The sequence below is a fragment of the Rhinatrema bivittatum genome, chromosome 1 (assembly GCF_901001135.1).
Source record: "Rhinatrema bivittatum chromosome 1, aRhiBiv1.1, whole genome shotgun sequence".
NCBI classification, from domain to species: domain Eukaryota; kingdom Metazoa; phylum Chordata; class Amphibia; order Gymnophiona; family Rhinatrematidae; genus Rhinatrema; species Rhinatrema bivittatum.
The window spans coordinates 173802331-173826842 of NC_042615.1; the positions used below are offsets into that span (position 1 = coordinate 173802331).

Sequence of the window (24512 nt, forward strand, 5' to 3'; positions counted from 1 at the left end):
CTGAAAGGCATATTTCTAGTGGTGCTTTGTTGTCTCTTCCTGACAAACTGGTGCCAGTTTGAAGCTTGAGGATGAAATGGAGGGAGTTGCGCCTGGGGGGAGAGGAAGGGAAAGTGAGTATCAGACAGCTTAAGTTTGCTTTGTTCATTTTAGAGAGTCAAAGAGATGAATATTACAAGTGGACACTTCTCTATCCGTCTTACTTCTCCCATCTAATGAAAATAAACACTAAATATAGTCTATGGCTTTTTCTAGGTAGACAGACAGATCACTGTTGACAAAGGATCATTTATATCAATGAGGGTGGCTTTTTCTGTGGAGTGGCAGGTGGCTATCTCTTGCAGTTCAGGCTTCCTTTCTCATGCAGCAGTAAAAGGCTGGCTGTGAACTCCCAGACAGGCTTCCATGTATGCCTGGGTGAGAACTACCTCTGCAATGCCAAGTCATATGGCAAAATAGTGCTATTAGTTTCACTCAAAAATAAAGCAATGTTTTCAGTGCTAAAGGGAATAGAGCTGCCTTATAATACATTGTCAATGCTAACAGTAACACCTTATAAATGAACCCCAGAATATTCTATCCAAGAGCAATCAACGGTGTCAGTATAGTGCTATAGCAATCAATATAACTGTATTTGGTTCCTCCATTCCTGGGATCCCGAGTGGGCTGACTGCGAATTGCAGTAAGATATAGCTCTGATGGCGACTTGAATCTCTGTTTTGCTGTTACTTTTGCCCTGCCAGGGACTTTAAATAAATGCTTTCTTTGCTCTGCCACCTCAATTCTACCCAGCAGGGCTTGAAAAAAGAAAGCTGCTTGTTTTACCACTCCTGAGCAGGAACGGAACAGCTGTATTTGATTGGGTTTCCAAACTGGACTTGCTTCTAATACTTCTTGAATGGTGCAGCTCTGCACAGCAGTCAGAAGAACCTTATGTTATGCAACACTGACCATGACAACTTTGATTTTTTTTATTTTTCTAGAAATATTTTTATGTACACTGCTAATTTTGTAAATTTGTCTGCATGTAATGCAGGAATTTGTGTAAAATCATGCATAATAAAAATTGCTTTTGCAACTTTTGAGTTTTGGGCTACTTTTGGGATAGATTTGGTGATTGCTTGAGCTCTAAAGATTTTTGGCATCTGGCAACCCTGCTGAGCTTGAGTCTTCCAGGTTTCCAAGAACACTGGCTTATATAGAGGGAATGGTATCAACAAACAAGATAGATGCCAAATGTCCTTTGTAAATATTTATTGGAGACAAAAAAGTGCCCGACTCAGGCTGAGTTTCGCCACTATCCAAGTGGCTGCCTCAGGGGGCTGTATAGATGGATTTCTGATTATTTATTTAGTTATTTTTTTATTTTTTATTTTTATATACCGGAGTTCCTGTATAAGATACAAATCACTTCGGTTTACATTTAACAGAAAAGCTCTATGGGCTTTACATGGGCGCCCTAGGCCTTACATAGGCCTAGGGCGCCCATTTACATAGAACATGAAACAATGAGCTAATACATTAAGCATATAATAAAACGCATATAATAAATGCATATAGTAAAAGTAAATAATAAAAACCTAAAGAGAAACCAGTATCTGATTACAGATACTTCAGTGCAAAACCATCATACTTTGTACATAGTGATTCTGTGTGTAGTCAGTTTTAAAGATCAGTCTCGAATGCCAGATTATATCTTATGGTCTTTCCTTGTATCACCATCATGGCACAGACTGTCTCTGCTCTGATCATGGGAAGTGTTTTTTGTTGTCCTTTGATTAATATTCTATCTTTATTTCTGTCTGTTTCTTATTTACCTGATTTGATTTTGTACAGCTTACTGTGATACTTATTCAATTTTGATATTACTTATCTTTGCTGATTTATTATCCATATATTTACAACATTTAGTAAACTAAGGGGGTTATTTTGTAAGGCTTATCGCGTGTGATAAGCCGCTATTGCACGTGAAAAGTCCCTTTTCACGTGCAATAGCAAGCGTGGGGGGGAGTCGGGGTGGCCAGGGGAGAAGCCAGGGAGGTGAGGAGGCGGACTCAGCGCTGTCTTCGCTGGCGGCAATAAGGTAAGTCACGTTATCGCCACCAGTAGCATGCCCAATAGCACCATCTTTCATGGTGGTGCTATTGGGTGTGAAAGCCGGCAGCGATAACACCGCGGTGGTGTGATGGCTGCCGGCTTTCATAGGCCTGCCCCCCTTTACCGCTGGATTCACCATTCTGTGTGAGAATGGAGAATCCAGGCCTAAGTTTTGCTTTACCAGATTTTGTGTAGTGTGTTCTATGACATAATATAAAATATACCCTTATATGGCCACCGTGCACATTTGGCATCAACACAGGATTATATACATTTTATGTCATTGTAACACATTACTGGGGATAGGATTAATGATTGTTTTCTAGAGTGTTAGATATATTCAGAAAGTGACAAAAAGATTATGTGTCCATTTTGCTGTTAATACTGGGATCATGTGTAAGTCTAGCACTACTCCCAGTGACTAGGTTTTTGATAGCGTGTCTGTCTGGGCTAGATACAAACACTTTAATATTCCAGCATAACTACTAAACCAAATAGACGCTGTAGATTTAAGAGACCTTATAGCATTAGGACAAAATTCTGCTTTGATTTCAAAGATTGTTAGCTGTCTTTTCCAGCAAAGGCTGGCAAGTATTGGGAACTATTTGGCATCAGGTCTTATGCTTTTGTCTGATTGCCATTACAGTTTTGACTATCATTGCTGTAAAGAACTGTTGTTTGCCCAATTCCCAGAGCAGGAAATGGCTCCAGATCCAAGAATCATAGCCCAGTCTCAATTTACAATTGTAGTAGACATGCACAATTGAGTAAGGATTCAGAATGTGGTCATGGGGGAACACGGGGGCTCCTCTATTAGGGATACTGACAATGTGATTGCTGTAGCAGCAATTTTAAGTGTTAAATTTTAAAATTTGAAAGGACACAGGGAGTTAAGGGGTTAACAGCAGAGAGAAAGGGGATGAGTTGGGGATGCAGGAAAGTATTTCTCATATGCAAATATAAACAGGGAAGAGAACTTGTTTAAATGAATTGATTTTTCAGTTTAAAAGTTATGAAGACAATGAAGGGGAATTAAATATATTTGCAGAAAATGAACTCGATTTAGCAAAAATTGTTTACACTGAAGTAAAATCTGTATCTTGTCAAAGTGAAAACAGGGAATGTGTACCCCTCTTAATGACTAGCACTGAATTTGTACAGAAACAAATAAGGTTTGGTTTCTTTAAGCATTAAGTAACTACTTGTATGAAATGGATCAGCATTGCTCTACGGTTCTAATCTGGAAATAGAGAGAGAGCAACAATCTTGTCTATTTAAACTTTCTTTTTCATTTCTGCATCAGGCAGATGTGCAATATAGTCTGTATGTCTGACACTGAAGATCCTACTACAAAGGGAGATGAGATTAAAAGAAAATATTTCTGGTCCTGAATCAATAGACTGGAATGCCTGTCATGGGACTAGATGTGTTCATAAGTTTTATTTTTATCCCTATAATATGTAATGGAATATTAAAGATATTTTTATTTAGTGAAAGAACCTGTATGGCATAATGAGTTGAAATATGCAGATAGTTTTCTGATATTTGAATAAAGCAGATGTTTGTAGCCATTTGTTTAGAGATCTAAGAGATGAGATAAGCTTCCTTCTTATCTTATTGCTTTTTGCTTCAGAAATAATACAGATGAATTTCTTCCTATCATATGTTTATTTTATATCAGGTATTAATTCATACACATGCATCTCACTTACTGATGGGAGTGCAAAGGTTTTGCTTTAATGACAAGATTTGAGAATGCTGTCTTGAGAGAACTGTACTTATTATGACTGAGTAGAGGAAAAACCATCACATTCTTTGCAACAGAAAGACCCCTTTACCCTTTTATTTTATGGATTGAAGTGCTTAGAATTTATGCATAAGCTCTGTCCTCATGTTTTCTTGTTTTTGTTTTATGAAGCAATATATCTCTATCTGAAATGTAATAACTGACTATCATGATGAAATATTTTTATGATACACTTAGTTAATACTTAGTCTCATACATACTTGATACTATTTTGTTGCTCACATACATGAAAATGTCTGAATTGATGCAGTTCTGTTGGGTCTTAGTTGCTATTCCCTGAACTCCTGGTATAAACTGTCTGAATGTCCATCCAACATTCAGATAGTACTTTTTCTTTGTAACAAAGAACTAGGATATATTTTTGAAACGGGGGCTCTTTTTGTTTTTCACTTCTTATACCACTGGTGGGTGGGGAATATATGCCACACCTGGGTTTAACTGTTCCAGATACCTAAAAATAATTATTTGTAAGCCGCACTGCCAGTGGAAGATGCTAATAGGACCAGAGACCATACTTCATCGCAGGGTGGAGAGAAACCCAAATAACTACACCTGTGGAGCTTTTGTTATGCAGGCTATACTGAGCGCTGTGAGCCTGATATTGAATACACAATGAAAGGTAGATTATGAACACTGAAAAGCGGATGGCTCCCAAAAGTCAGAGTATGCTAACCATGTGCACAACTACCTGAATGGAGATCACAACAGATGACAGAAGATACTGAGACCAAGCTGTGAATGCTCTTGTCAGACTAGAGGTATGCTTTTGCTATTTTAAATTGGCCAGTTTCTGGATCAATTAAGCTCCAGGTGTATTTAAACTTAAATGGGATTTAGGTAATAATTGATGAGGGTCATGTGACCAATTATACAGAGAGAGCAATAGACTAATAAACTGTGTTTTTCCTCTTAATGAAGGTACTTTGTACGAGACATTGTTAGATCTGCTTGTCTTTTTGTAATCAGAATGAATTCACAAGCCCTGTCTAAGTAGAAATGCAAAAGATCTTCTATGCTGGATATCCTTGTTCCATCTCTATTTTCATAGACTACCTTCATGAACATTCTATACAAAATGCTTCATTTGAATGCTTTAAGGTTTTGATATTTCATTTTATATGCTTAGTATTAGAATCATTCACAAATATCTCATGATGTGATAATTATGATAACATGCATACACGTAGTGAGTGTGAAACAGTAATTCCTCATAATTTAACCCTTTGGATATTATTGGCTTTTCTTAATATTTCTTAATTACACCATCTCATGTTTGGTATATCATAGAATTGTTCTATACCATTAGCCCTAATGGTTATTTGTACACATAGTAATTTTACTTGTAAGGAGATATAAATTTAAGTTACTTTCCCTTTTGACTGAACTGACTCTCGGAACCACTAAGAGACTAAATGGGAGCACTTTGTACTGGTAATAAGAAATTTCTACCACAAAGCATAGATGGTGCTAGTAGGAGGGAGGGTTGGGCTTGTCTGCACATTTTCCTATCTTAGTGTTTATTTCCAGACTTGTAATGAAACATGCATTATGTGCTTTGTAGTCCTGTATAATTTCAATGATCATTTATATTTCTAGTACATTTTTAGGATTAAGTTCTCCTTTTGCTAGAAATAGCTTGGTGCACTGCTGCCTACACAGGCCACAGTGCAAGGTCACACATACAAAATGGAGACATGACTTAAGAAAACCACTTACTTAGAATGAGACAGGAGATTGAAAGACTAATGCAAACAGCTCTCTCCTAGTGCTGAGTGCTGGAATGAGTTGACAGATGTCTAAGATTAGTAATAGACTGAATATTAAGTTTTATGAATACATTTTAGTTTGGCACACACACATTTTTGAGATATGATATATAGGAATTGAACAATAAGGTTGAATCTTTAAAGTTTTTGTTCATAATTTTAGAATTATTTTTATACATTGCAGTGAAATCATAGAAATATATCATTTAATTTAGAGAAATAACAGCTACTTTGATTGACCCTGGATTTGCTGTTAATAATCCAATGAGACCTTTGCCATACACTCTAAAACACTGATTGTACTCCTATAAATCTAAATTTAACCAAGTATTTAGAACACATTTATAAACTGTCCCCTGATTAGTTACTTGAACCAGAGTATTGAAATTTTTATCTCTACGGGAACAAATTAAAGGATGGGTAACAAAATTATTAATCTGTTTCCTCATAGTTTTACATGTTGCATTGCAGTGGCCTTCATTATAATGTGTAAAGGTACTATAACAAAGGTTTGCTATTTGTCTCATGCTCATTACCATACATGAAGAGTCACTTAAAACAAGAGCTGAAAACTCATATAATTATTCATCCACATCTGTTCTGATCCAAAGACATGAGGATGGAGTGAAGAAGACAATTTTAGGCAACTTAACTAGATTCCTGGAAGACTTTGTGATGGCTCAGAACAGGCTCTAATGCTTGATGGTTATTGCAGGGATTGTATAAAGTACAGGGATTGCATAAAGACTTGACACTATCATGTCCTGGCATCCTGGCCCCAGGGAACATCTGGTGTCTCTGGGAGATGAAAGGCTAAGACATTTGGTGTCTCTTAACACCTGTAAAGATCAAATGCTAAAGACTAGTACTGATATCAATGAGCTGATAATGAGTTAAGACATTTGGTGTCTTTTAACAAATGGCAAGATCAAAAGACTAGTACTGAAATACCTGCCTGGATAAAGTGCAAACTAAAACACCTAACTTGCAGAGGGATATATAAGGCATTGCATTTGCTTATTTTAGTTGAATGATCTGAAAGGAACAAAGAGTGAATCAGCTGGTTGTTTTTAGGGTTCCTGAGCTAGAGTCTTCCAGGTTTCCAAGAACACTGGGAAGACATATAAGGGAAGTGTTCTTTGTTGTCCTTTGATTAATATTCTATCTTTATTTCTGTCTGTTTCCTATTTACTTGTATTGATATATGTACAGCTTATTCTGATAATGTATTCAATTTTTAATATGATTTATGTTTGCTGATTTATTATCCATATATTTACAAAATTTAGTAAACTGAGTTTTGCTTTACCAGATTGTATGTAGAGTGTTCTATGACATAATATAAAATATACCCCCACATGGCCACCATGCACAACGAGGTAGATTTGCATGCACTGCCTCCATTATAAGAAAATCCATGTCATGCACATTCATTATAATATCCTGAAAATCCGGCCTGTTTGTACCTCTTGAGGACCAGAGCTGGTCAACTCTGCCCTATTTTCTTCTTATTACTATCTCCTTGTCTTCACTCTCAAAAAAGGGAAGGTTGGGTTGTTTGTTGATACTACACTCTGCTCCAATCATGCTTGAATTCTACTACAATACTGTTTCAGGCATCTACCACACTCACAATAAAGAAGTGTTTTATCATGTTTACACTTTACCTTTCTCCCTACAAAATGTTCTTGAATTTCATCTATAGAAAATTTCACCTTTTTGTACTTCATTGAAGACTACAAAATATTTTAATGTTTCGTTCATACCCCTCCCTCTCTTTTCTATTGTTCCTCTGTCAAGTACATTATGAATGTTTTAAACCTCTCTTTGAAGGGTTTGTGTTATAGGCCTAGTATCATTCACGTAGTCCTTTTCTAAACTTCATCCATTCACTCATGAACTGAACGCAGTACTCAAAGGGCCTGGTTTATTAACCATTTTCCCCATAGTCACAGAATAAGAAGAAAGCCTTATTTATTTATTTATTTATTTGATTTATATTCCACCTTCAGGCACTTCAAAACAGATTACATTAGTAAATCGGACCAAGGCAGGTGTCTCATTAATGGGAATATTACATCCTTTTTTTCTGCTGATAGTTGTACTTAGGTAACTAAACATACTTTTAGCTTTCCCAGTTGCTTTATCATATTGACTGGCTACCTTGAGGTCATTTAAGATGATTACTCATAGATCTCATTCTTGTTTGACAGTTCCTAGTTCTTCTCCCTCTGATATGTGGCTATTGTATTTTTGCATCCCAAATGCATTATTTTACCCTTTTCAGCAGCGAACCTCATTTTCCAAACCTTTAACTAATCTCAAAGGTACTCAAGTTATTTCCTGTACATAAAGGGGCAGATTGTAAAAGGGTTACGCGCGTAATATACGTGCCCAACCCTTTAAAACCCCTCTTGCATGCGCCGAGCCTATTTTGCATAGGCCCGGCGATGCGTGCAAGCCCCGAGATGCGCATCTGTCCCGGGGCTTGAAAAAGGGGGTGGGGAATGGGTAGGCCGGGGCGGTCTGGGGGTGGGGTGGGGCAGTCAGAGCCTCCAGGCACAGCGGCCATTTGCCGCTGTGCCCGGGATCGCGGGCTAGCCGTCGGCCGGCGTGCGCAACCTACGACTGCCCGGAGGCAAGTGCAACTTCTAAGTTAAAGGTAAGGGGGGAGGGTTAGGTAGGGCTGGGGGACAGGTTAGGGAGGGGAAGGGGGGGGCAGAGGGAAAGCTGCGTGGCTCAGCACGCGCAAGGTGCACAAGTGTGCACCCCTTTGCGCACATCGATGCCGGATTTTATAACATGCATGCGGCTGCACGCACATGTTATAAAATCGGGCGTAGATTTGTGCGCTCTAGGTTGCGCGCACAAATCTATGCCCGCACCTAAATCTTAAAATCCATCCCAAAAGATTTAGCATGGTTTTTCTTGCTAGTGTAAAGGTGAAGATTTTTGCATTGTGTTCAGCAAGCCTTGCTGACTTAATGCGGATACTCTATTAACATTATACAACCTGCTTGCTTTTGCATTGTTTTCACATGTTACCTTCACTTTGGGGACTTAAAGTAAAATAGAAACCTCTTGAAGTTCAATGCAGATTAATATGAAATACTATTTTATTCTTATGGCAGACTGAACATACAAAGAAACTACATTATGAGCCCAAGCAAAAAGTCAAAGAAAAATGTGTCTCTAAATTCTAACATTATTTGAAGACAATCCTTGATTTTCCAATGTAATTTAAAAAAGCAAAATTTTTAAGGTCATCCCTATCCCATTCAATCTTCACATACCAAATAACTTCCTACAGAATAAGCGTTTTACTCATACCATTCAACTCTGCCAAACAAATAGCAAAACAATCTATGAAATCAAGTATTTTAATCATTAGGGGTAGATCTTTAAAAAGTACGCACATGCATACTTTTGTTCGCGCAACCGGCGCGAAAAAAAGTACACCGGATTTTATAAGATACGAGCGTAGCCACATGTATCTTATAAAATCCGGGGTCGGCGTGTGCAAGGCTGCGCAAAATTGGCAGCCTGCGCGCACTGAGCCGCGCAGCCTGCCTCTGTTCCCTCTGAGGCCTCGGAGGGAACTTTCCTTCCGCATCCCCCCACCTTCCCCTCCCTTCCCCTACCTAACCCCCCCTAAATCCCCCCCCCTACCATTGTTGGGCAAGTTACACCTGCTTGAAGCAGGCGTAACTTGTGCGTGCTGCCTCGCATCCCCCGGCATAGGCTGCAGTGCCGGGGACTCGGGACTGCCCTCCCGGCCTGCCCCCGAACCGTCGCTATACCCCCGGACCCACCCCGGACCGCCTCCTGACTCCAGACACGCCCCCTCCTGCCCCTTTTATGAAGCCCCGGGACTTACGCGCGTCCCGGGTCTTTGCACGTGCCAGCAGCCTATGCAAAATAGGCACGCCGGCGCGAGCGCCCTGCGAACGTAAATCCAGGAGGATTTACGCGCGCAGGGCTTTTAATATCTAGCCCTGAATGTATAAACTAATCTTGATGCACTGTCTCACAAAAAGGTTCCATTCCCTAGCCTTTGCATTCTCTATTTGATTCCCTTATGCCCCTACCACTTTCTTTAAAGTATTTTTATTTTTTAAAAAGTTCTATCTCATGTGACTGCACAAAAATATGTTTGCTGAAAAATGCATCTTTAATGTTCTTCCACTTATTTTCTTTCTACACATGCCAGGCCTGTACTTTTGCTCTTCTGAGTACCATGGCTATCAAGTCCAAGAAACTGTCTTTTCCTTTTCACTAGTTCTACATGCCAAAGAAAAATATAAAATGAAACCTCATTACTACATTTCCCAGTGCATAGCAGTGAGTTTACATCTGTATCGTCTATTGTATTATATTAAAGCATAGCTGCTATATCATACAGCCCCATTTTTACTAGAAGGAAAAGGATGAGAGCGAGAGCAGTGAAAGCCTTCAGTTTTTTTTATATTAATTATTTTGTCTCAATTTAGTCCCCCTCCTCTCGCTTCACCCCACTTGACAATTTTGCATGCAACCCACTGGCATTGAACTATGGGATCATTTCCCATAAGAGATAGCATCAAATTGCTTCGTTAGTGTAGGAGGACACATTCTACCTCTCTGCTTGTAGCTGGCATATGCACAAACCCTGTCTTCAGAGCAATGAAGGCCATTTAAAAAAAATGACAACTTTACTAAAAATATTAGAGGCACTCCAATTGCTAAACGCCCCTCTTCTTTCAATTGAAAAGACAACCCCCACAGTGTGAAGATCATAAATGAAATAAGGCATATTGGATATTGAAATGATTGCTGTAGAGTTCGTATCTGCATTCTGTTCACCATTTAATGCAAAAAGCTTTTGAGATGCTTCATCGGGCACCCTCAGAAGTTAAAAATATTAAGGACAAACCTCAGCAGAGGGAAAGAAATAGACTAAAAATAACAGACATGCTCTCAATAACTAATTCATAGCTATACATGAAGGAAATGCCTACTACAAAAGCAGAAATGTATATTCATGGTGACCCCAGAAACTAAGGGCACGGTAATAAGCTTTTACTATACCGTAATTATCGCACTCTAAGTTACCGTCTTTTTCACAGTATTCTAAATGTCTCGCATGTCGAAAAATGCTAAATTACACTAAAACTATTCAAAATTCAACCTACTGGAAAGAAATATATTTTTATTGTTCATAAATATAATGAAGCTTGGATTCCAGGTACAATAATCTTCTTATTTGAATAAAACAACACTAGAAAAGAAGACAGCAGTGCTCTCTTTTTCTTAGTTATCCAGTACATGGCGGCTACATTGTAATTTAAATAAATTACATTTTGCAGTTTGGAGCAACTGTAAAGTTAGAATTAATGCAAAGTATAATGAACGATAATGTTGTCATGGCATATTTCATTCGTTAAAGGATTTCAATGTGAATGTTCATTTCCTCTTTACGTAAGACACAGCACAATGATTTTATTTCCTTGTTAATGTAGTTTATCCAGTATTCTAACAAAAACTTTAACACCCAAACAGAATTTTTATGTAATATATTAATCTATTTAGCAAAATATAATTTTACTAAATGTTTCATCTTGAAGCATAAATGATTTTATTAAAACTCGTTTATTTGTTTATTTACTTAAGTTGGACTGGCCTCTCTTCAGAGCTATTTGTTGTGCCTTTCTAATGTGATTCTGTCTGTGAATTTTGTGTGTTTGCCCCTACCATTTTCCATATGCTCTGCCTCACCAACACTGCCATCCGGCGTAGTCCTTTCGTAGTTGTCCTCTGGGAGTGGAAGGGCACCCAGTCTTGGGCCAGACGAGCTCTTACTGCTTGGTGTCTCTGACTCCTCCAGACCGCTGTCATAGCAGCTCTGCAGCGAGCCCTGGTGTGGGTCCTGAGGCTGACTCACAACAGAAAACGTCACTCTACGAAATGGCTGCAAGAGAAAAGAGTCTGAATGTCATTCAACAGTTGTCTTTAATGTGAGAGCCAAATAAATGGATTTGATTACTGGGAAACCTTAAGACAACTGACTAATTATAAAGATTTCAGCACAATTTAGCATAAAATGTTGAGGTTTTTTGTTTTTTTTTTGCTTCTGTTGTAGCTCAGAAATAATAAAGTTTGACTTCTCTGTAAAATATCATCCTTGTGGATGAATTAATGGCACGCTAGCCTGACACCACATCTTTGGTATGTTAACATATCCTAACTACTTTTCTGTACAAAGTACAAGCATTAGAATATCAATAATGTGTGAGAGATGTGAGTGTGGCTTACATATTGTGTTGTGATTTATTCCATTTTAGTAATGTCCTAACAGATTAAAAAAAAAAAAAAAGCACAAATTAATGCAAAAAAGAATTACTTTTACATTTCCCCATTATTAGTCCAAATTGTAAAACACTGATAAGGAAGAAAATAATTTACAAAGAAAAGCTTCTGGTCTTAACATCAGAACAGTTAAGTTATCTTCCATTATAAGGCTATATGGCATATATTACCAAACCATCTAACAAACACATTCACATAGTCTGTCTCCTCACATGTTTCAATGTCTGCCTGAAACATGTGTATACAATCTGTTATGCATAAGCAGTCTGGATGCCTGTAGATCATATGCACAAGCTGTCATGTTCCTGGAACCTAGCACAAACACATATCTCACACACAAACATACGAATAGACTCAGACAACTTTCACATTCATCCATGCATAGAGCCTCACACACACAAACAATTTGGGGTAGAAATATAGAATATAATGGCAAATGTAGACCGTAAGACCAATCTAGTCTGTTCATTCCCCCCCCCCCCCCCCCATTCCAATAGACCAATGCACTGTCTTCATCTAGCTACCCTTTTGCACCTGGTGTCCAATCACACCTCCTCTGCCACAGTGCTTCTTTTTTCCACCCACCTTTCATCCATGTGTTGTAATTCTGTGGCATGATACTTTTCTTCTATGCTTATGTCTTCCCCATATAATATGGCTTAGTGGTCTAGTGCCTCTTTCTTCGACCCACCCTTTTTCCATATGGTAAATTTTTCTTGTGTACCTCTCTATGGACCTATTTTCCACTCATCCTATCGCCTCCTCCCCTGCATCCCACCAACTAAATCATGAGCAGTAGTTTTCTCTGTCTATTCCTCGGAAAGAGAAGCTTCAGTCTTTACCCCATACGTCTAGCTACCAATATGAACTGTGATTTTCATATCTCCCATTTTTCTCTTTTTATTGAAATTTTGCTGGGCCAAAAGTAACAAAGAAAAGCTTTATATCCACAATAAAGATTCCCCAACAACCCTTTTACTCAACATTCATAAAACACATTAAATTACATGTTGAGCAATGCAGGGCTACATGTGACATTTATCTGCATCAGCAATGGGATTGCTATTCCATATAATTGGCCTATTAACTAACCACCTTGGAATTTAGGGGTAGGTCAGATAATAGGAAAAGTCAGATGACTGGACTGAGAAGTATATGATAAATAAAATATATATTTCACTCTGTCTCTCAATTTAGATACCTTTATGTTCCTATTATAGTCAAGTAATTCATATGTTAACAAAGCAACAGTGAATGAAAGCAGATAAAGACCAAAAGTGCTCATCTAATCTGCTAAGTTAAGATTTGTGCACATTGGGAAGATGTGCTTGAGTTCCCATATGCAACCCATCTCTCTCTCCCTTCGTCTTTTACCTGACTTCTCAACCCTTTCCCTACTATTCCTTATCTTTACCAGCACTCCCAAAATCTGATACAGTCATGGCTTCCTCCACTTCTGCTAGTAGACCATTTCAAGCCACGCCAGCTTTAACTCTGATTCTCATAAAATCAATACTTATCTCTCATTTGGGATCTTGGAGTATCTAATTATCCTACTCTTCAAGGTTGTGATGTAATACCAGAGCTTGCACTCCAAGAATTTTGAACAATTAGGACATTGTCATAAGTATCCACAGAATTTCTCCAATATTCAGCCAGTAATGATAACCAGTCAACTGCTGGTGAACAGAAACTTGTGAGGGTAACAAGTTATCCCATAACAGAGAATTAAATAGTTTATCACATGTTTCATGTCACAACTCCAAATTATTGTTTCTATAATGCTGTCCTTTAAACACATTTTCACTGATCACTTAGGGCCTGATTTTGAAAAGCATTTACTCCTGTAAAGCTGGATTTTACTCGAGTAAATGTACTTTAGTCGAGTAAGTGGCCGTTTGAAAATTGCTACAATATATGCCATTAAATTGTGCATAGGATTTACTTGTGCAAGTTCACTTTACTCAAGTAAATGGCTTTTGAAAATTGCTACGATAGTATGTCACATTTATGCATGCACTTCCTTTTGAAAATTTCCCCCTTGGGGGCGGATTTTAAGAGCCCTGCTCGAGTAAATTCGCCCGGATTTACGCGAGCAGGGCCTTGCGCGCCGGTGCACCTATTTTACATAGGCCTACCGGCGCGCGCAGAGCCCCGGGACTTGCGTAAGTCCCGGGGTTTTTCGAGGGGGGTGTGCCGGGGGCGTGTCGGGGGCAGGGCCGATCAGCGCGGCGTTTTCGGGGCGGGACACGGCATTTTGGGGCGGGCCCGGGGGCGTGGTTTCGGGCCGGGGCGGTCCGGGGGCGTGGCTGCGCCCTCCGGAACCGCCCCCAGGTCCCGTCTCGGCGCGCTAGAGGACTGCTGCCGCGCGGGGATTTACTTCTCCCTCCGGGAGGCGTAAATCCCCCGACAAAGGTAAGGGGGGGGTCTAGATAGGGCCGGGGGGGTGGGTTAGATAGAGGAAGGGAGGGGAAGGTGAGGGGAGGGCGAAAGCAAGTTCCCTCCGAGGCCGCTCCGATTTTGGAGTGGCCTTGGAGGGAACGGCGGCAGGCTGTGCGGCTCGGCACGCGCCGGCTACACGAAATCGGCAGCCTTGCGTGCGCCGATCCAGGATTTTAACGGCTACGCGCGTATCTACTAAAATCCAGCGTACTTTTGTTTGCACCTGATGCGCCAACAAAAGTACGCTAAGGCGCGCTTTGTGAAAATCTACCCCTAAGTGTATAAAACTTCAAAATTTCAGCAAATTATAATAAACAGCTTTCTGTCTGTGGATTAAAAAACGACAATGAAATCCCACAGATGGAAACTGCATTGAATCCTATGGAAAGCTTCGCAACATCATGTCACATTTTGTGATGTAACTTCAAGGTTATAATTGTGATTTGATCTGCCTTGCTGTATAATGTCACTGATATTCAAGAGGATTGTAATGTCCAAAATCAGTCATTTTTCCTGGATAGATGTCTCACTCTGGATGAAAAGCTGTTGCTAGTTCTAGAAAGGCAGTAGACGTCTATGGAATTTTCCTATATTTCCATCAATGTAACTCAGAAAATATTAATGCTATCAATTTGTCTTCATAGGACAATGTCACCAGCGCCCCTATGTTCAATATTTCCACAACTTAGATAGCTGTCATTAACAGATTTTCTTTGTATGGATGAAAATCTGCTTGTTATTTGAAAAAGAAAATTATGGGATAGCTAATTACTCTATGATACCACATTGTGACAATTTAATAATGGGAGATATGAGGGTTACGCTAAAACCCAGGCCCCCCTTCCATATTAAAATCTAGTCTCCCCATGCTCACTGAAGTTGGATTTAATCACGGTCCCTCCATGCAGATCTCTCAGCCTTCTTAGATGCCCAATGCAATTATACCATTGCTATTTAAAATTATAGCCATTGTTCTGTGGAGGTTAGCCCAATGATTTCTAAGAAGCACAATGTGTTTTGTTTTGTTTTCTCATAAAGTTTGTTCTATGAGAAACCAAAGTCAGAGTCAGTAGTTCATCCAAAGTAACAGCAAGTCCAAGGTCCTGACCTGAACAGGGCTGTTCTCCAGGCAGAAGGATGCATTTGAGAGAGGGTGTGAGATGCTGAAGATAGGAGACCCTGAGGTGCAAACAAGGCAGCTGACACTAATCAGGTTATCTGAACTTTTCCAACCTCAGAACATCCTCCACTGAAATGGTCAACTGAGTCTATTACATATCTGGTGGTTGGATAATAGGTCAGTTATTATGAAAACTCCTTTAATCTAGATCTTGCTTTCTCATGTTCCTTCCATGAATTGTGGGGGAACAGTTAACAGGAATACTGTTAGGTAAAACATCTTTTCAAATACACCACTTATGATCCATAGACAAGTCAGAATTTTGACAAGCCTGTAGTCTGAAAAGCAAACTTGTATGAAGAAATACTATATATCAGCAAAGGCAGGAAATCTGTAGTTGAAAACTGCTGGAGGTTAGATTTGCAGACCTGGGCATGCTGGTAAATGTAGTTCAGAAGGCTGCATTTCTATTCATGCAAATGGACTTATAAACTGTATTTTATAAGCTGCTTTCCATACAGAACATTTTTAATTTTGCTAGTCATAGCTGCCAATCTCAGGTTTTGGCATCACTCTAAGGCCCTGCCAGTTACTCAAAGACTTTATTTGTGGCATGTATAACACTGAAAGTGCAGTTCTTGAAAACCTTCACAAAAGCTAATAAAAGCCTCTTTAGAAATACAATGGCAGAAAACAATACACATGTACAGACATACATGCAGTCACAAAGAAAAGTTGCAAGGTTTTTACCTTATGCCCATGCCTTTGAAATCAATCTGTGGGCACATAAAATTATGTAGTGTATTTTAAAGGTCACAATCGGCAAATATAAAGTACACGGCAAACATCACTTCAAGGATTTACACAGCTGCTCTGTTTCACTCATTATAGATTATTAAGTTTCTTACTACAAGCCTTCACCACTCATGAGTAGTAGTCATTCATGACTAATGAGATAAAAACAGTCCTAGAACTACAGGCAGTGCTGTATCACCCATATACTTTCTTGTATTCATTAGTGTTATTTATAAGGTTTGGAAGGCAATCTGCAATTTGAAGATTACAAATGAATGTAGTTTTGAGTCATTTAACTCCAGCTACATGACTTAAGAGTCAGATTAGATGTGATGCTTTTAACATAGAGAAGCAGCTACCATTGGGATCATTCATATATTGATTATTATGGATTTCTGTTCATTCAAAGTACCAGGTATTAAAGAAGGCACAACAAGCTAAGGAAACATGCATGCTGAATTCTTATTTATTCATTTATTTAGTAGTGTGCTTTTATTATGCCTCCTTTTCCTGGAAGTGCTGAAGACAAATATTTCTATATACTTTTCAAATACACAGTGTGATTAATAGTTTGAAAACTGTTGCTGTTGCTAAACTATATTTACAAATGTTTTTAGCTGAGGATGAATCTTTACACATCTCTTTAGTGGTGGGAAAGAAGTGCAGAGTTATGAATCTGGGGTGCAGTAATCCAAACGAGCTGTATGCGATGGTGGGCTAATGACGAACAGGCATGGACCAGGAGAGGGACCTTAGTGTGACTGTGCCTGGCAATCTAAAGGCTGTGAAGCAAAGGTGACAAGGCAGTAGCTAAAGCAGAAGGATGCTGAGCTGCACAGAGAGGAATAACCAGCAGGAATAAGGAGGTGATAATATCCTTAAACAGGTTCTTGGTGAGGCCTCACCTGGAGCACTGTGTTCAATTCTGCAGTCCATATCTCAAAAAGGATAGAGAGGGGATGGAAGTGGTATATAGGAAGTCGACCAACATGGTGTGGGGGTCTGTTTCAGAAAACCTATGAGGAGATGCTGAAAGACCTATATATGTATATCCTAAAAGGGGGGGGAGGGGAGGGTCAGAGGAGATATGATTCAGGCCTTCAAATACCTGAAAGATATTTATGATATACAAACATCCAAACTTCTCCACAGGAAAAGAAACTGCATAACTAGGGGTCATGACATGAAACTCCAGAGGGGACGACTCAGAAACCACATAAGGAAATAGTTCTTCACAGAGAATGTGGGGGGTGCCTGGAATGTCCTCCTAGAAAAGGTGGTGAAGACAAGACCACTAAATGAACGCAGAAGGGCATGGGATAAACATCGCAGATCCCTAAAGGCTTGAGGCTGGATATGAAGAAAGGGGCAACCTAGTTAACTTTAAGTGTAACATTTCTGTATGGAATGGCAGTTAATATCCGTAACTGAGTGCATTGTGGTAACCTGCATGGAACGGAAGTTTCCATCCTGAACAAAGTGCATGAAAGGTAATCTGAATGGGATGACAGTTTCTACTTTCACCAGAGCACATAACGTAGCTTGCACAGAGTAGCAGATTCTTCCCTTAACAGATCGCATGGGGGTAACTTTCGTGGAGCAGTAGTTGCTACCCTTAATAGAACACATGGGAGGTTTTTTACAGGAGCTATAGAATCTTCTGTGGGATCTTTTAAGTATGTGGTAATATTGTGTATATTTTGTTGTGAGCTACTTCGAGCCTAGGCATTTAAATATAAATAAGCAAATAAATGAATAAATAAATAAATAAATAACTGCCATGGAACAGCAGTAATTACCATAAGCAACTTGCTGGGCATACTGGATGGACCATTTGATCTCTCGTTGTCATCATTACTATGTTATTGTGTATGTTATTTTCTATTTTATCCTGTCTTATAGCAATCTAGTAGATATCTAAATCCCTGAAAAGACAACATGCTCAAAATTACAAGGTTGAATGCCACGCTTCTTTCTTGCCAGGCCATTCCTTTGAAACTTTGTAGGATCATCTTCATACAATGAAACAGAAAATTGTCTATGTTGTAAAACAATATACTATGAAGAAATGTATGATTATCTGACAACAATAGTCACTTTTGTTTTAATAGACTTAATGTTACTATATCTTCTCGAATCAGTCAGTGAGCAATGTTCAGGTCCTGTCAACAGCTTCATTACTTTGTGATTGCCTATAGAAATGTCCATGTTGCCTAAAGATGAGAAGAAAAATATGCATTTGAATGGTTTGCACTGAAACAGATCAATTTCTTCATCATGCTCTACTATGACCTTTAATGTGCATCTCGTGTAGTAAATCTTTGAATCCTGTGTGTTTATACTCCTTTTAATTGCTGAGGGGATAGATGTGAATAAGTCACATGGAAGGTGTTGGTGAGAGTCCTTAGGGAATGTCAGAACATGCATTAAATTAAGTGAATGTGAATTAAGACATATATCAATGTTAATTTCTGGCTCTGCACAACCATAGAAATGTTCACATCAGAAAATGTGTAAAAGATGCTTAAATCAAGATTGCCCTTAGAGAACTGGTTGATTTTATGTGCACTGTATGCTCTGCCTTGTAAACAGCCCTAGCCTCGGCACTATTTTTGTAGATCAACTTTATCATGTAACTAAATGTCAAGAACCACATGGAACGATAACCTTATAAACTCAGTATCCCCTTAGGCTTATTCATAGATTTTGGGTAAATCTTACTTCATGTACTGGCTGAAAAAAAAGAAAGTTATTTTCTACTCCACAGCATCCTTTAAAACCTTTTTTTACAGCCTAGTATTAACATGCTTTATCAAGTTAATTTTTAATGTTTATGGGAAAAGAGAGGGAGAGAGGGGAGGGAGGCTATTAGGGGGAGGAGTGAGAGAGGGGAGACAGGTTGATGAGGGGGACAGAGGGTAGTGAGGAGAGAAAGAAGGAAGAGGCATGCACAGAACACATGGGGGCCAGCACAGAGGTAGTGCAGGCATAAAAACAGCAGCATAAGCGACAGAAACAAGATTAGAATAAGGATGTTGCCATCAGGCCTGGATTTGCCAGTGGGCAAACTAAGGGTCAGATTTTAAAAGCACTATGCGCGCCGAGCCTATTTTGTATAGGCCCGGTGAAGCGAGCAAGCCCCGGGACGCGCATATGTCCCGGGGCTTGAAAAAAGGGGTGGGGAGTGGGCGGTCTGGGGCGGGGTGTGGCCAGAGGACTCCAAAGGGTTTCTAGGCTGGGGGATCGCGCGCCGGCACTCGGCTGGTGGTCTCAACATATGCCTGCCCAGAGGCAGGCGTAACTTGCCAAGCAAAAGTTGGGGGGGGGGGGTTAGGATGGGGAAGGGATGGGAAGGTGGGGGGGGGGGGGTGGAAGGAAAATTCCCTCCGAGGCCGCTCCAATTTTGGAACGGCCTCGGAGGGAACAGGGAAAGTCATCGGGGCTCCCCTAGGGCTCGGCTCGCGCAAGGTGCACAAGTGTGCACCCCCTTGCGCGCGCCAACCCCGGATTTTATAACTTGCGCGCGGCTGCACGCGCATATTATAAAATTGGGCATAGATTTGTGCGCGCCGAGTTGTGCGCAAAAATCTACACCCGCGCTTAGGTAGTAAAATCTGGCCGTAAGCCTGTGCCTAAGGTGGCAAATTTCTGGGAATTAATTAGCAGGCCAGCCGAAAATTTGTTGCTTCTTAGTTTTGCTGTATCTCACTCAGCAGAGCATGGCCTGATTACTGTCCAAATCCTCCCTTCTAGTACAGAGAACAGAAAGAAAGGGATAAGGCTGAAAGGGACAGAGAAAGGAAAGACTGTTCTTCTCCCTATTCCAGCCCTTCCTCTCCTGTCCTGTGCAGGAAACAGGAGGAGGGAGGCAAGGCGAAAGCACAGCAGGAAGCCAAACCTTATCCTTCCTGTCTCCTCCTGTCATTTATGGATTCAAGAGGAGGAAATAGGCCTGGAGTAGAATGAGCAGAACAAAGAAGACGGGGATCTTAGATGTTCTGCTCTGTTGTCTCTAGTCTGAAGAGTGAGTGGGGAGAGCCGGTAAAAAAAAAGGGGGATCAGCACCAACAGAGCCTAGGGGCAGCAAAATTCTAAATCCGTCACTGACTGGCAAAGTGGTGGTGGTGGCAGGAAGATGATTAACTTGCAGAGGCCAGTCTGGAGGCAGCAGTAACAAGAGGGAGAATGAGGTGGGTAGGGGACTGCAGGAGAGAAAGGCTAATGAATTGGGAGAGGCGAGAGTCATGCACACAGGGGCTGTGACATCAGCATGCATGGGGGCCAGCAGGAGAGCGATGATAATAGCAGCAATTAGGGATGTGCAGATAAAAAGTTTTCGTTGATAAGTTGATAAGTTGAAGTTGAGGGTCGATTTCGTTCAATATGGACATATGGAAAATTCCATAAGTTGAGGGTCTGTCCATACGTTCACCGGTTCCCTAAATAAAAATTTAAACCCCTCACCCTCCTTAATCCCCCCCCAAGACTTACCAAAACTCCCTGGTGGTCCAGCGGGGAGTCAGGAAGCCATCCCTGTATTCCTTTGCGAGGAGCACGTGAAGTCGGCATCACGACGTGACGCCGACTTCACGTGCTCCTCGCAAAGGAATACAGGGATGGCTTCCTGACTCCCCGCTGGACCACCAGGGAGTTTTGGTAAGTCTTGGGGGGGTCAGGAGGGTGGGGGGTTTAAGTGTTTATTTAGGTTCAACGTATTCATCATAGCTATGTTGAATACGTTGGAACTCGCGATGCGTTTCTCCTCAAACCTTTTTTCTCTTTTAAAAATATAAGTTGCGTTTTACATATGCGTTCAAAACGAATGCACACCCCTAGCAGCAATAGGACTGATCTGTGGGGGCGGGCGCAGCGGGGTTCAGTATAGTGGCAGCAGCTGTGGTAATAGAAGCAAGATGATCAGCCCTGCAGAGCTGGCATGGATGCAGAGGTGATAGCAAGTTGGGGAGAGAGGTAGCTGCAAATCTCCGAGTACTTTTCCCAGAGCAGTTTTCCAAGGAAAAGTAGATGTGTACTTTCCCTTTAAGAAGTGGTTAAAAAGCCTCAAGGAAAAGTACTAGCCAACTTTGTACCTACCAGCATAGCTGTGAAAATTCCCTCTAAAATATACACTTTTCCCTCACATAAACCATAGTACAGATTGATTTTACTCCATTAATGCTAGTTCTGCTGGAAAACCACGCTGTTTTCCACAAGTTTTACTCTGCTATATTTTTCACTGGTAGAGCAATAGTTCTAATGGAAATGATGTGCTATATTATTCTTGTCTCTATTCTCTATCTTTTATGCACTTCTGTTATGAACATGGAGAATGGCAAGCATACGTCTACTATTACTTTGAAGGAGTGATGGGATTGTAGAGCTGAGCAGATGGTGTGGATGGGCAGACTAACTAGGCTGTAAGGCCTTTCTCTGCCTAATATATCCAGTATGGTTGGATGCCCTCTTGCTGTGGCAAGGTTGGCGCAACCTACAAGCAAGCCCACTAGGCCCATGCTAACAGCTGGTGGACGTGCCCTGCAACAGGACTGGCAGGAGCTTCACCTATACCAGCTGCCTCGCCGGCAGGACTTAGGTGGGTCCCTAGGGTAATCCAGGAAACAAGAGTCCTGGGCCAGGCAAAGGTCTAGGAAGATAGCAGACAACAGATCAGAGAAGAAAAACCAGAGATCTGGGCAGGCAGCAGTCGAGGCAAGGTCGAGTTGAAGGCAGAAGGTTAGGTTCAGGCGGCAATCAAGAAAGGTCAATGTCCAGGCAAAGGTCAGAATCCAGGGAAGCAAGCCAAGAGAAAGACAAAACAAGGACAGAGATCATGACAAGGATACAGAAAAGCAGTGGGGCAAGGGAGAAGTAGGCGGAGAACAAGGCAAGGCAGATGGCAACACTGGAGCAAGATACGGAGACAGAAAAAAGGCAGGAGCACAGGGACCCAGGAACTCAGGAACAAGACAGGAACTCGGGAACAAGACAGAAGCATAAAACTAAGTCAACATGCATTGAGGTTCAATGCACATCAGGAGATCTGTTGCTGAGGTGTCGATTTCATGCCCAGAGCAGCTGATGTCATCAAAGGGTGCCACAGAGACTTTCCCACCACGGCCCCTTTAAGAGCAGGGATGTCGGCGACCTACATGTCTAGGGGGAGGCAGCAGTTGGGTGGTGTGTGAGGTGCATGCTATGGTCCTAGCAGTTCGGAATGGCATCCCAGCCATGGGAGATCTTAGGTGGCATCGGTGGTAAGTAAGGTGGCTTGCGGGATGGTCCCATGAGCCACCAATTGTAACACTCTGCCATCATAGAGGCCTGTTTTTATTAGGGGAAATATGCTAGAGATATTTAACTACCTTCTTAAATATTATTATCTACAAAGTAAAAATATATAATGGTGAATTGCAAGAAATTAAGAAAAATAACAACTGTTCAACATAAATTTGGAAAAGAAATCCCACATTTTCAAAGCTGAAGAAGGAACAATAACTTAGAGAACAATTTTCAAAACAGTCTTGATGCATTGACATGGATTAATGCAAATGAAACTGCCCTGTTTGCAAATTGTCCTTCTCAATACAGGTAAAGTCCACACATTTTTTCACAAGTACACTTAACTGTTTTTAGGGAAGGTATTCAGTATTCACTGTGATTTGGTTTGGACAGGGCTAGAAAATGGCATGTGTAGATTTGATTTTCCAACCTACGCATGTTATTTCCCAGACAAAGGCTGTCCATAAAAAAAAGCAGGTGAAAAGTATATGGATCTCTTGATCCCAAGGATAATTGTTAAAGGGAAAGCAGACACATATCTTCCCAAGGTTTTACAGAATCATGGCTTTCAGTGGTCACAGCTGAAACACATGAAACTACAGTCAGCTACAGTTCTGCAAGGGTCCTGGTTCCATGTCCCTGTTGTTGATCACCATGGCACTAGGGGTCCCAGTGCGTGTAAACGTCTATGGCACTCAAACAGCACCTCCTTTTAGTAAGAGCAGCAGGATCCAGGTTCCAACACTAATGGCCCTGACTACACTCTTCCTATTCTGAGCCTCCATGCTCCTCCTGAAGCAGCATGCACTGGTGCCCCAGTGCCCTAACTATGAGCTTTAGGCTCAGCCCCTCTTAGATGTGACACCCTCCCCTATACTGCAGAGTTTGTATCAGTGTTTGCTGTGCCCCAGTTCAAGAACTCTCTCTTCTTTTCTTACTAAAACACAAATGTATTCTTATCAGAATCAAATCATGATCCCTACATCAGGGCCATTGAAAGGGGTGGGTGAAATGGCCAACTACCCAGGACACCAGGTCTAGGAGGCATTAATGTACCTTCTGGGAGATAGTGATTTAGCACTAAAGTGGCAGTTGCAAGCTTAGAGCATGTACGCAGTTGGAAAATCTAAGGGGAATCCAAGCCAATTGTGTCATCAAGGGGGACTATTCTCCCACAGCCATTCCCGTCCCCTATGGCCAACCCTACACAACCCTTTACCTGGAATATCTGGGGCACTGGTGGTTACTCTGGTAATGAGTTTGCCCTATAGTAATGACTATAGACAGTCTTACAGGTCAATTTTCAAAAAACGCCAGATAGCCTGTCAACTTGGAAGCTTCTACTGTAGAAAGCATGCTGAGGATGATGTCTCAGTTCTGGTTTATTAATATATAAGGTTATAACATAAACATTCCCTGACTTACAGTATAATGTACTGCAGGTATTAATTAGGGATGTGCATTTGTTTTTTGACAAATTAGGAAATCGTACGATATTTCCTAATTCCTCATGTATTGGGAAACCAATCAATGATTACATTTTCCACAAATTTTCCACATTTTCCACAAATTTTCGGAAAAAATCATTTTTTGGTTTAGCGTGCGCTAATTCCTGTTAGAACGTGCTAAACCGAAAATAATTCGCCACGAAAAAAAAAAAAACCAAACCGTGGGAGATAAATAAATAAATAAAATAAATTTCATATTTTAATGATTTTATATACCGACATCCGTTTGCACATCGCATCGGTTTACATATAACTTATAACCAATTTCCCGCAGTTTTACGAAAATGAAACGATTCTGGCATCCGATTCACATCGCTAGTATAAATAAACAGATAACTTCATTTAAGACTGCA

At 40.6% G+C, this 24512-nt stretch overlaps 1 protein-coding gene across 2 annotated transcripts in view; it reads right to left on the minus strand.

The window, feature by feature from the left end:
- Positions 1-24512, minus strand: part of PCDH7 (protocadherin 7) — a 1075646-nt gene that overhangs the window by 549768 nt on the left and 501366 nt on the right. The window contains exon 3 of one of the 2 annotated variants that reach the window (XM_029589703.1): positions 11425-11617. In XM_029589703.1, coding sequence (XP_029445563.1) covers positions 11425-11617 — 193 coding nt within the window. Of the gene's footprint in view, positions 1-11400; positions 11618-24512 lie in introns of both variants that reach the window. The other variant, XM_029589693.1, reaches the window with a different exon arrangement.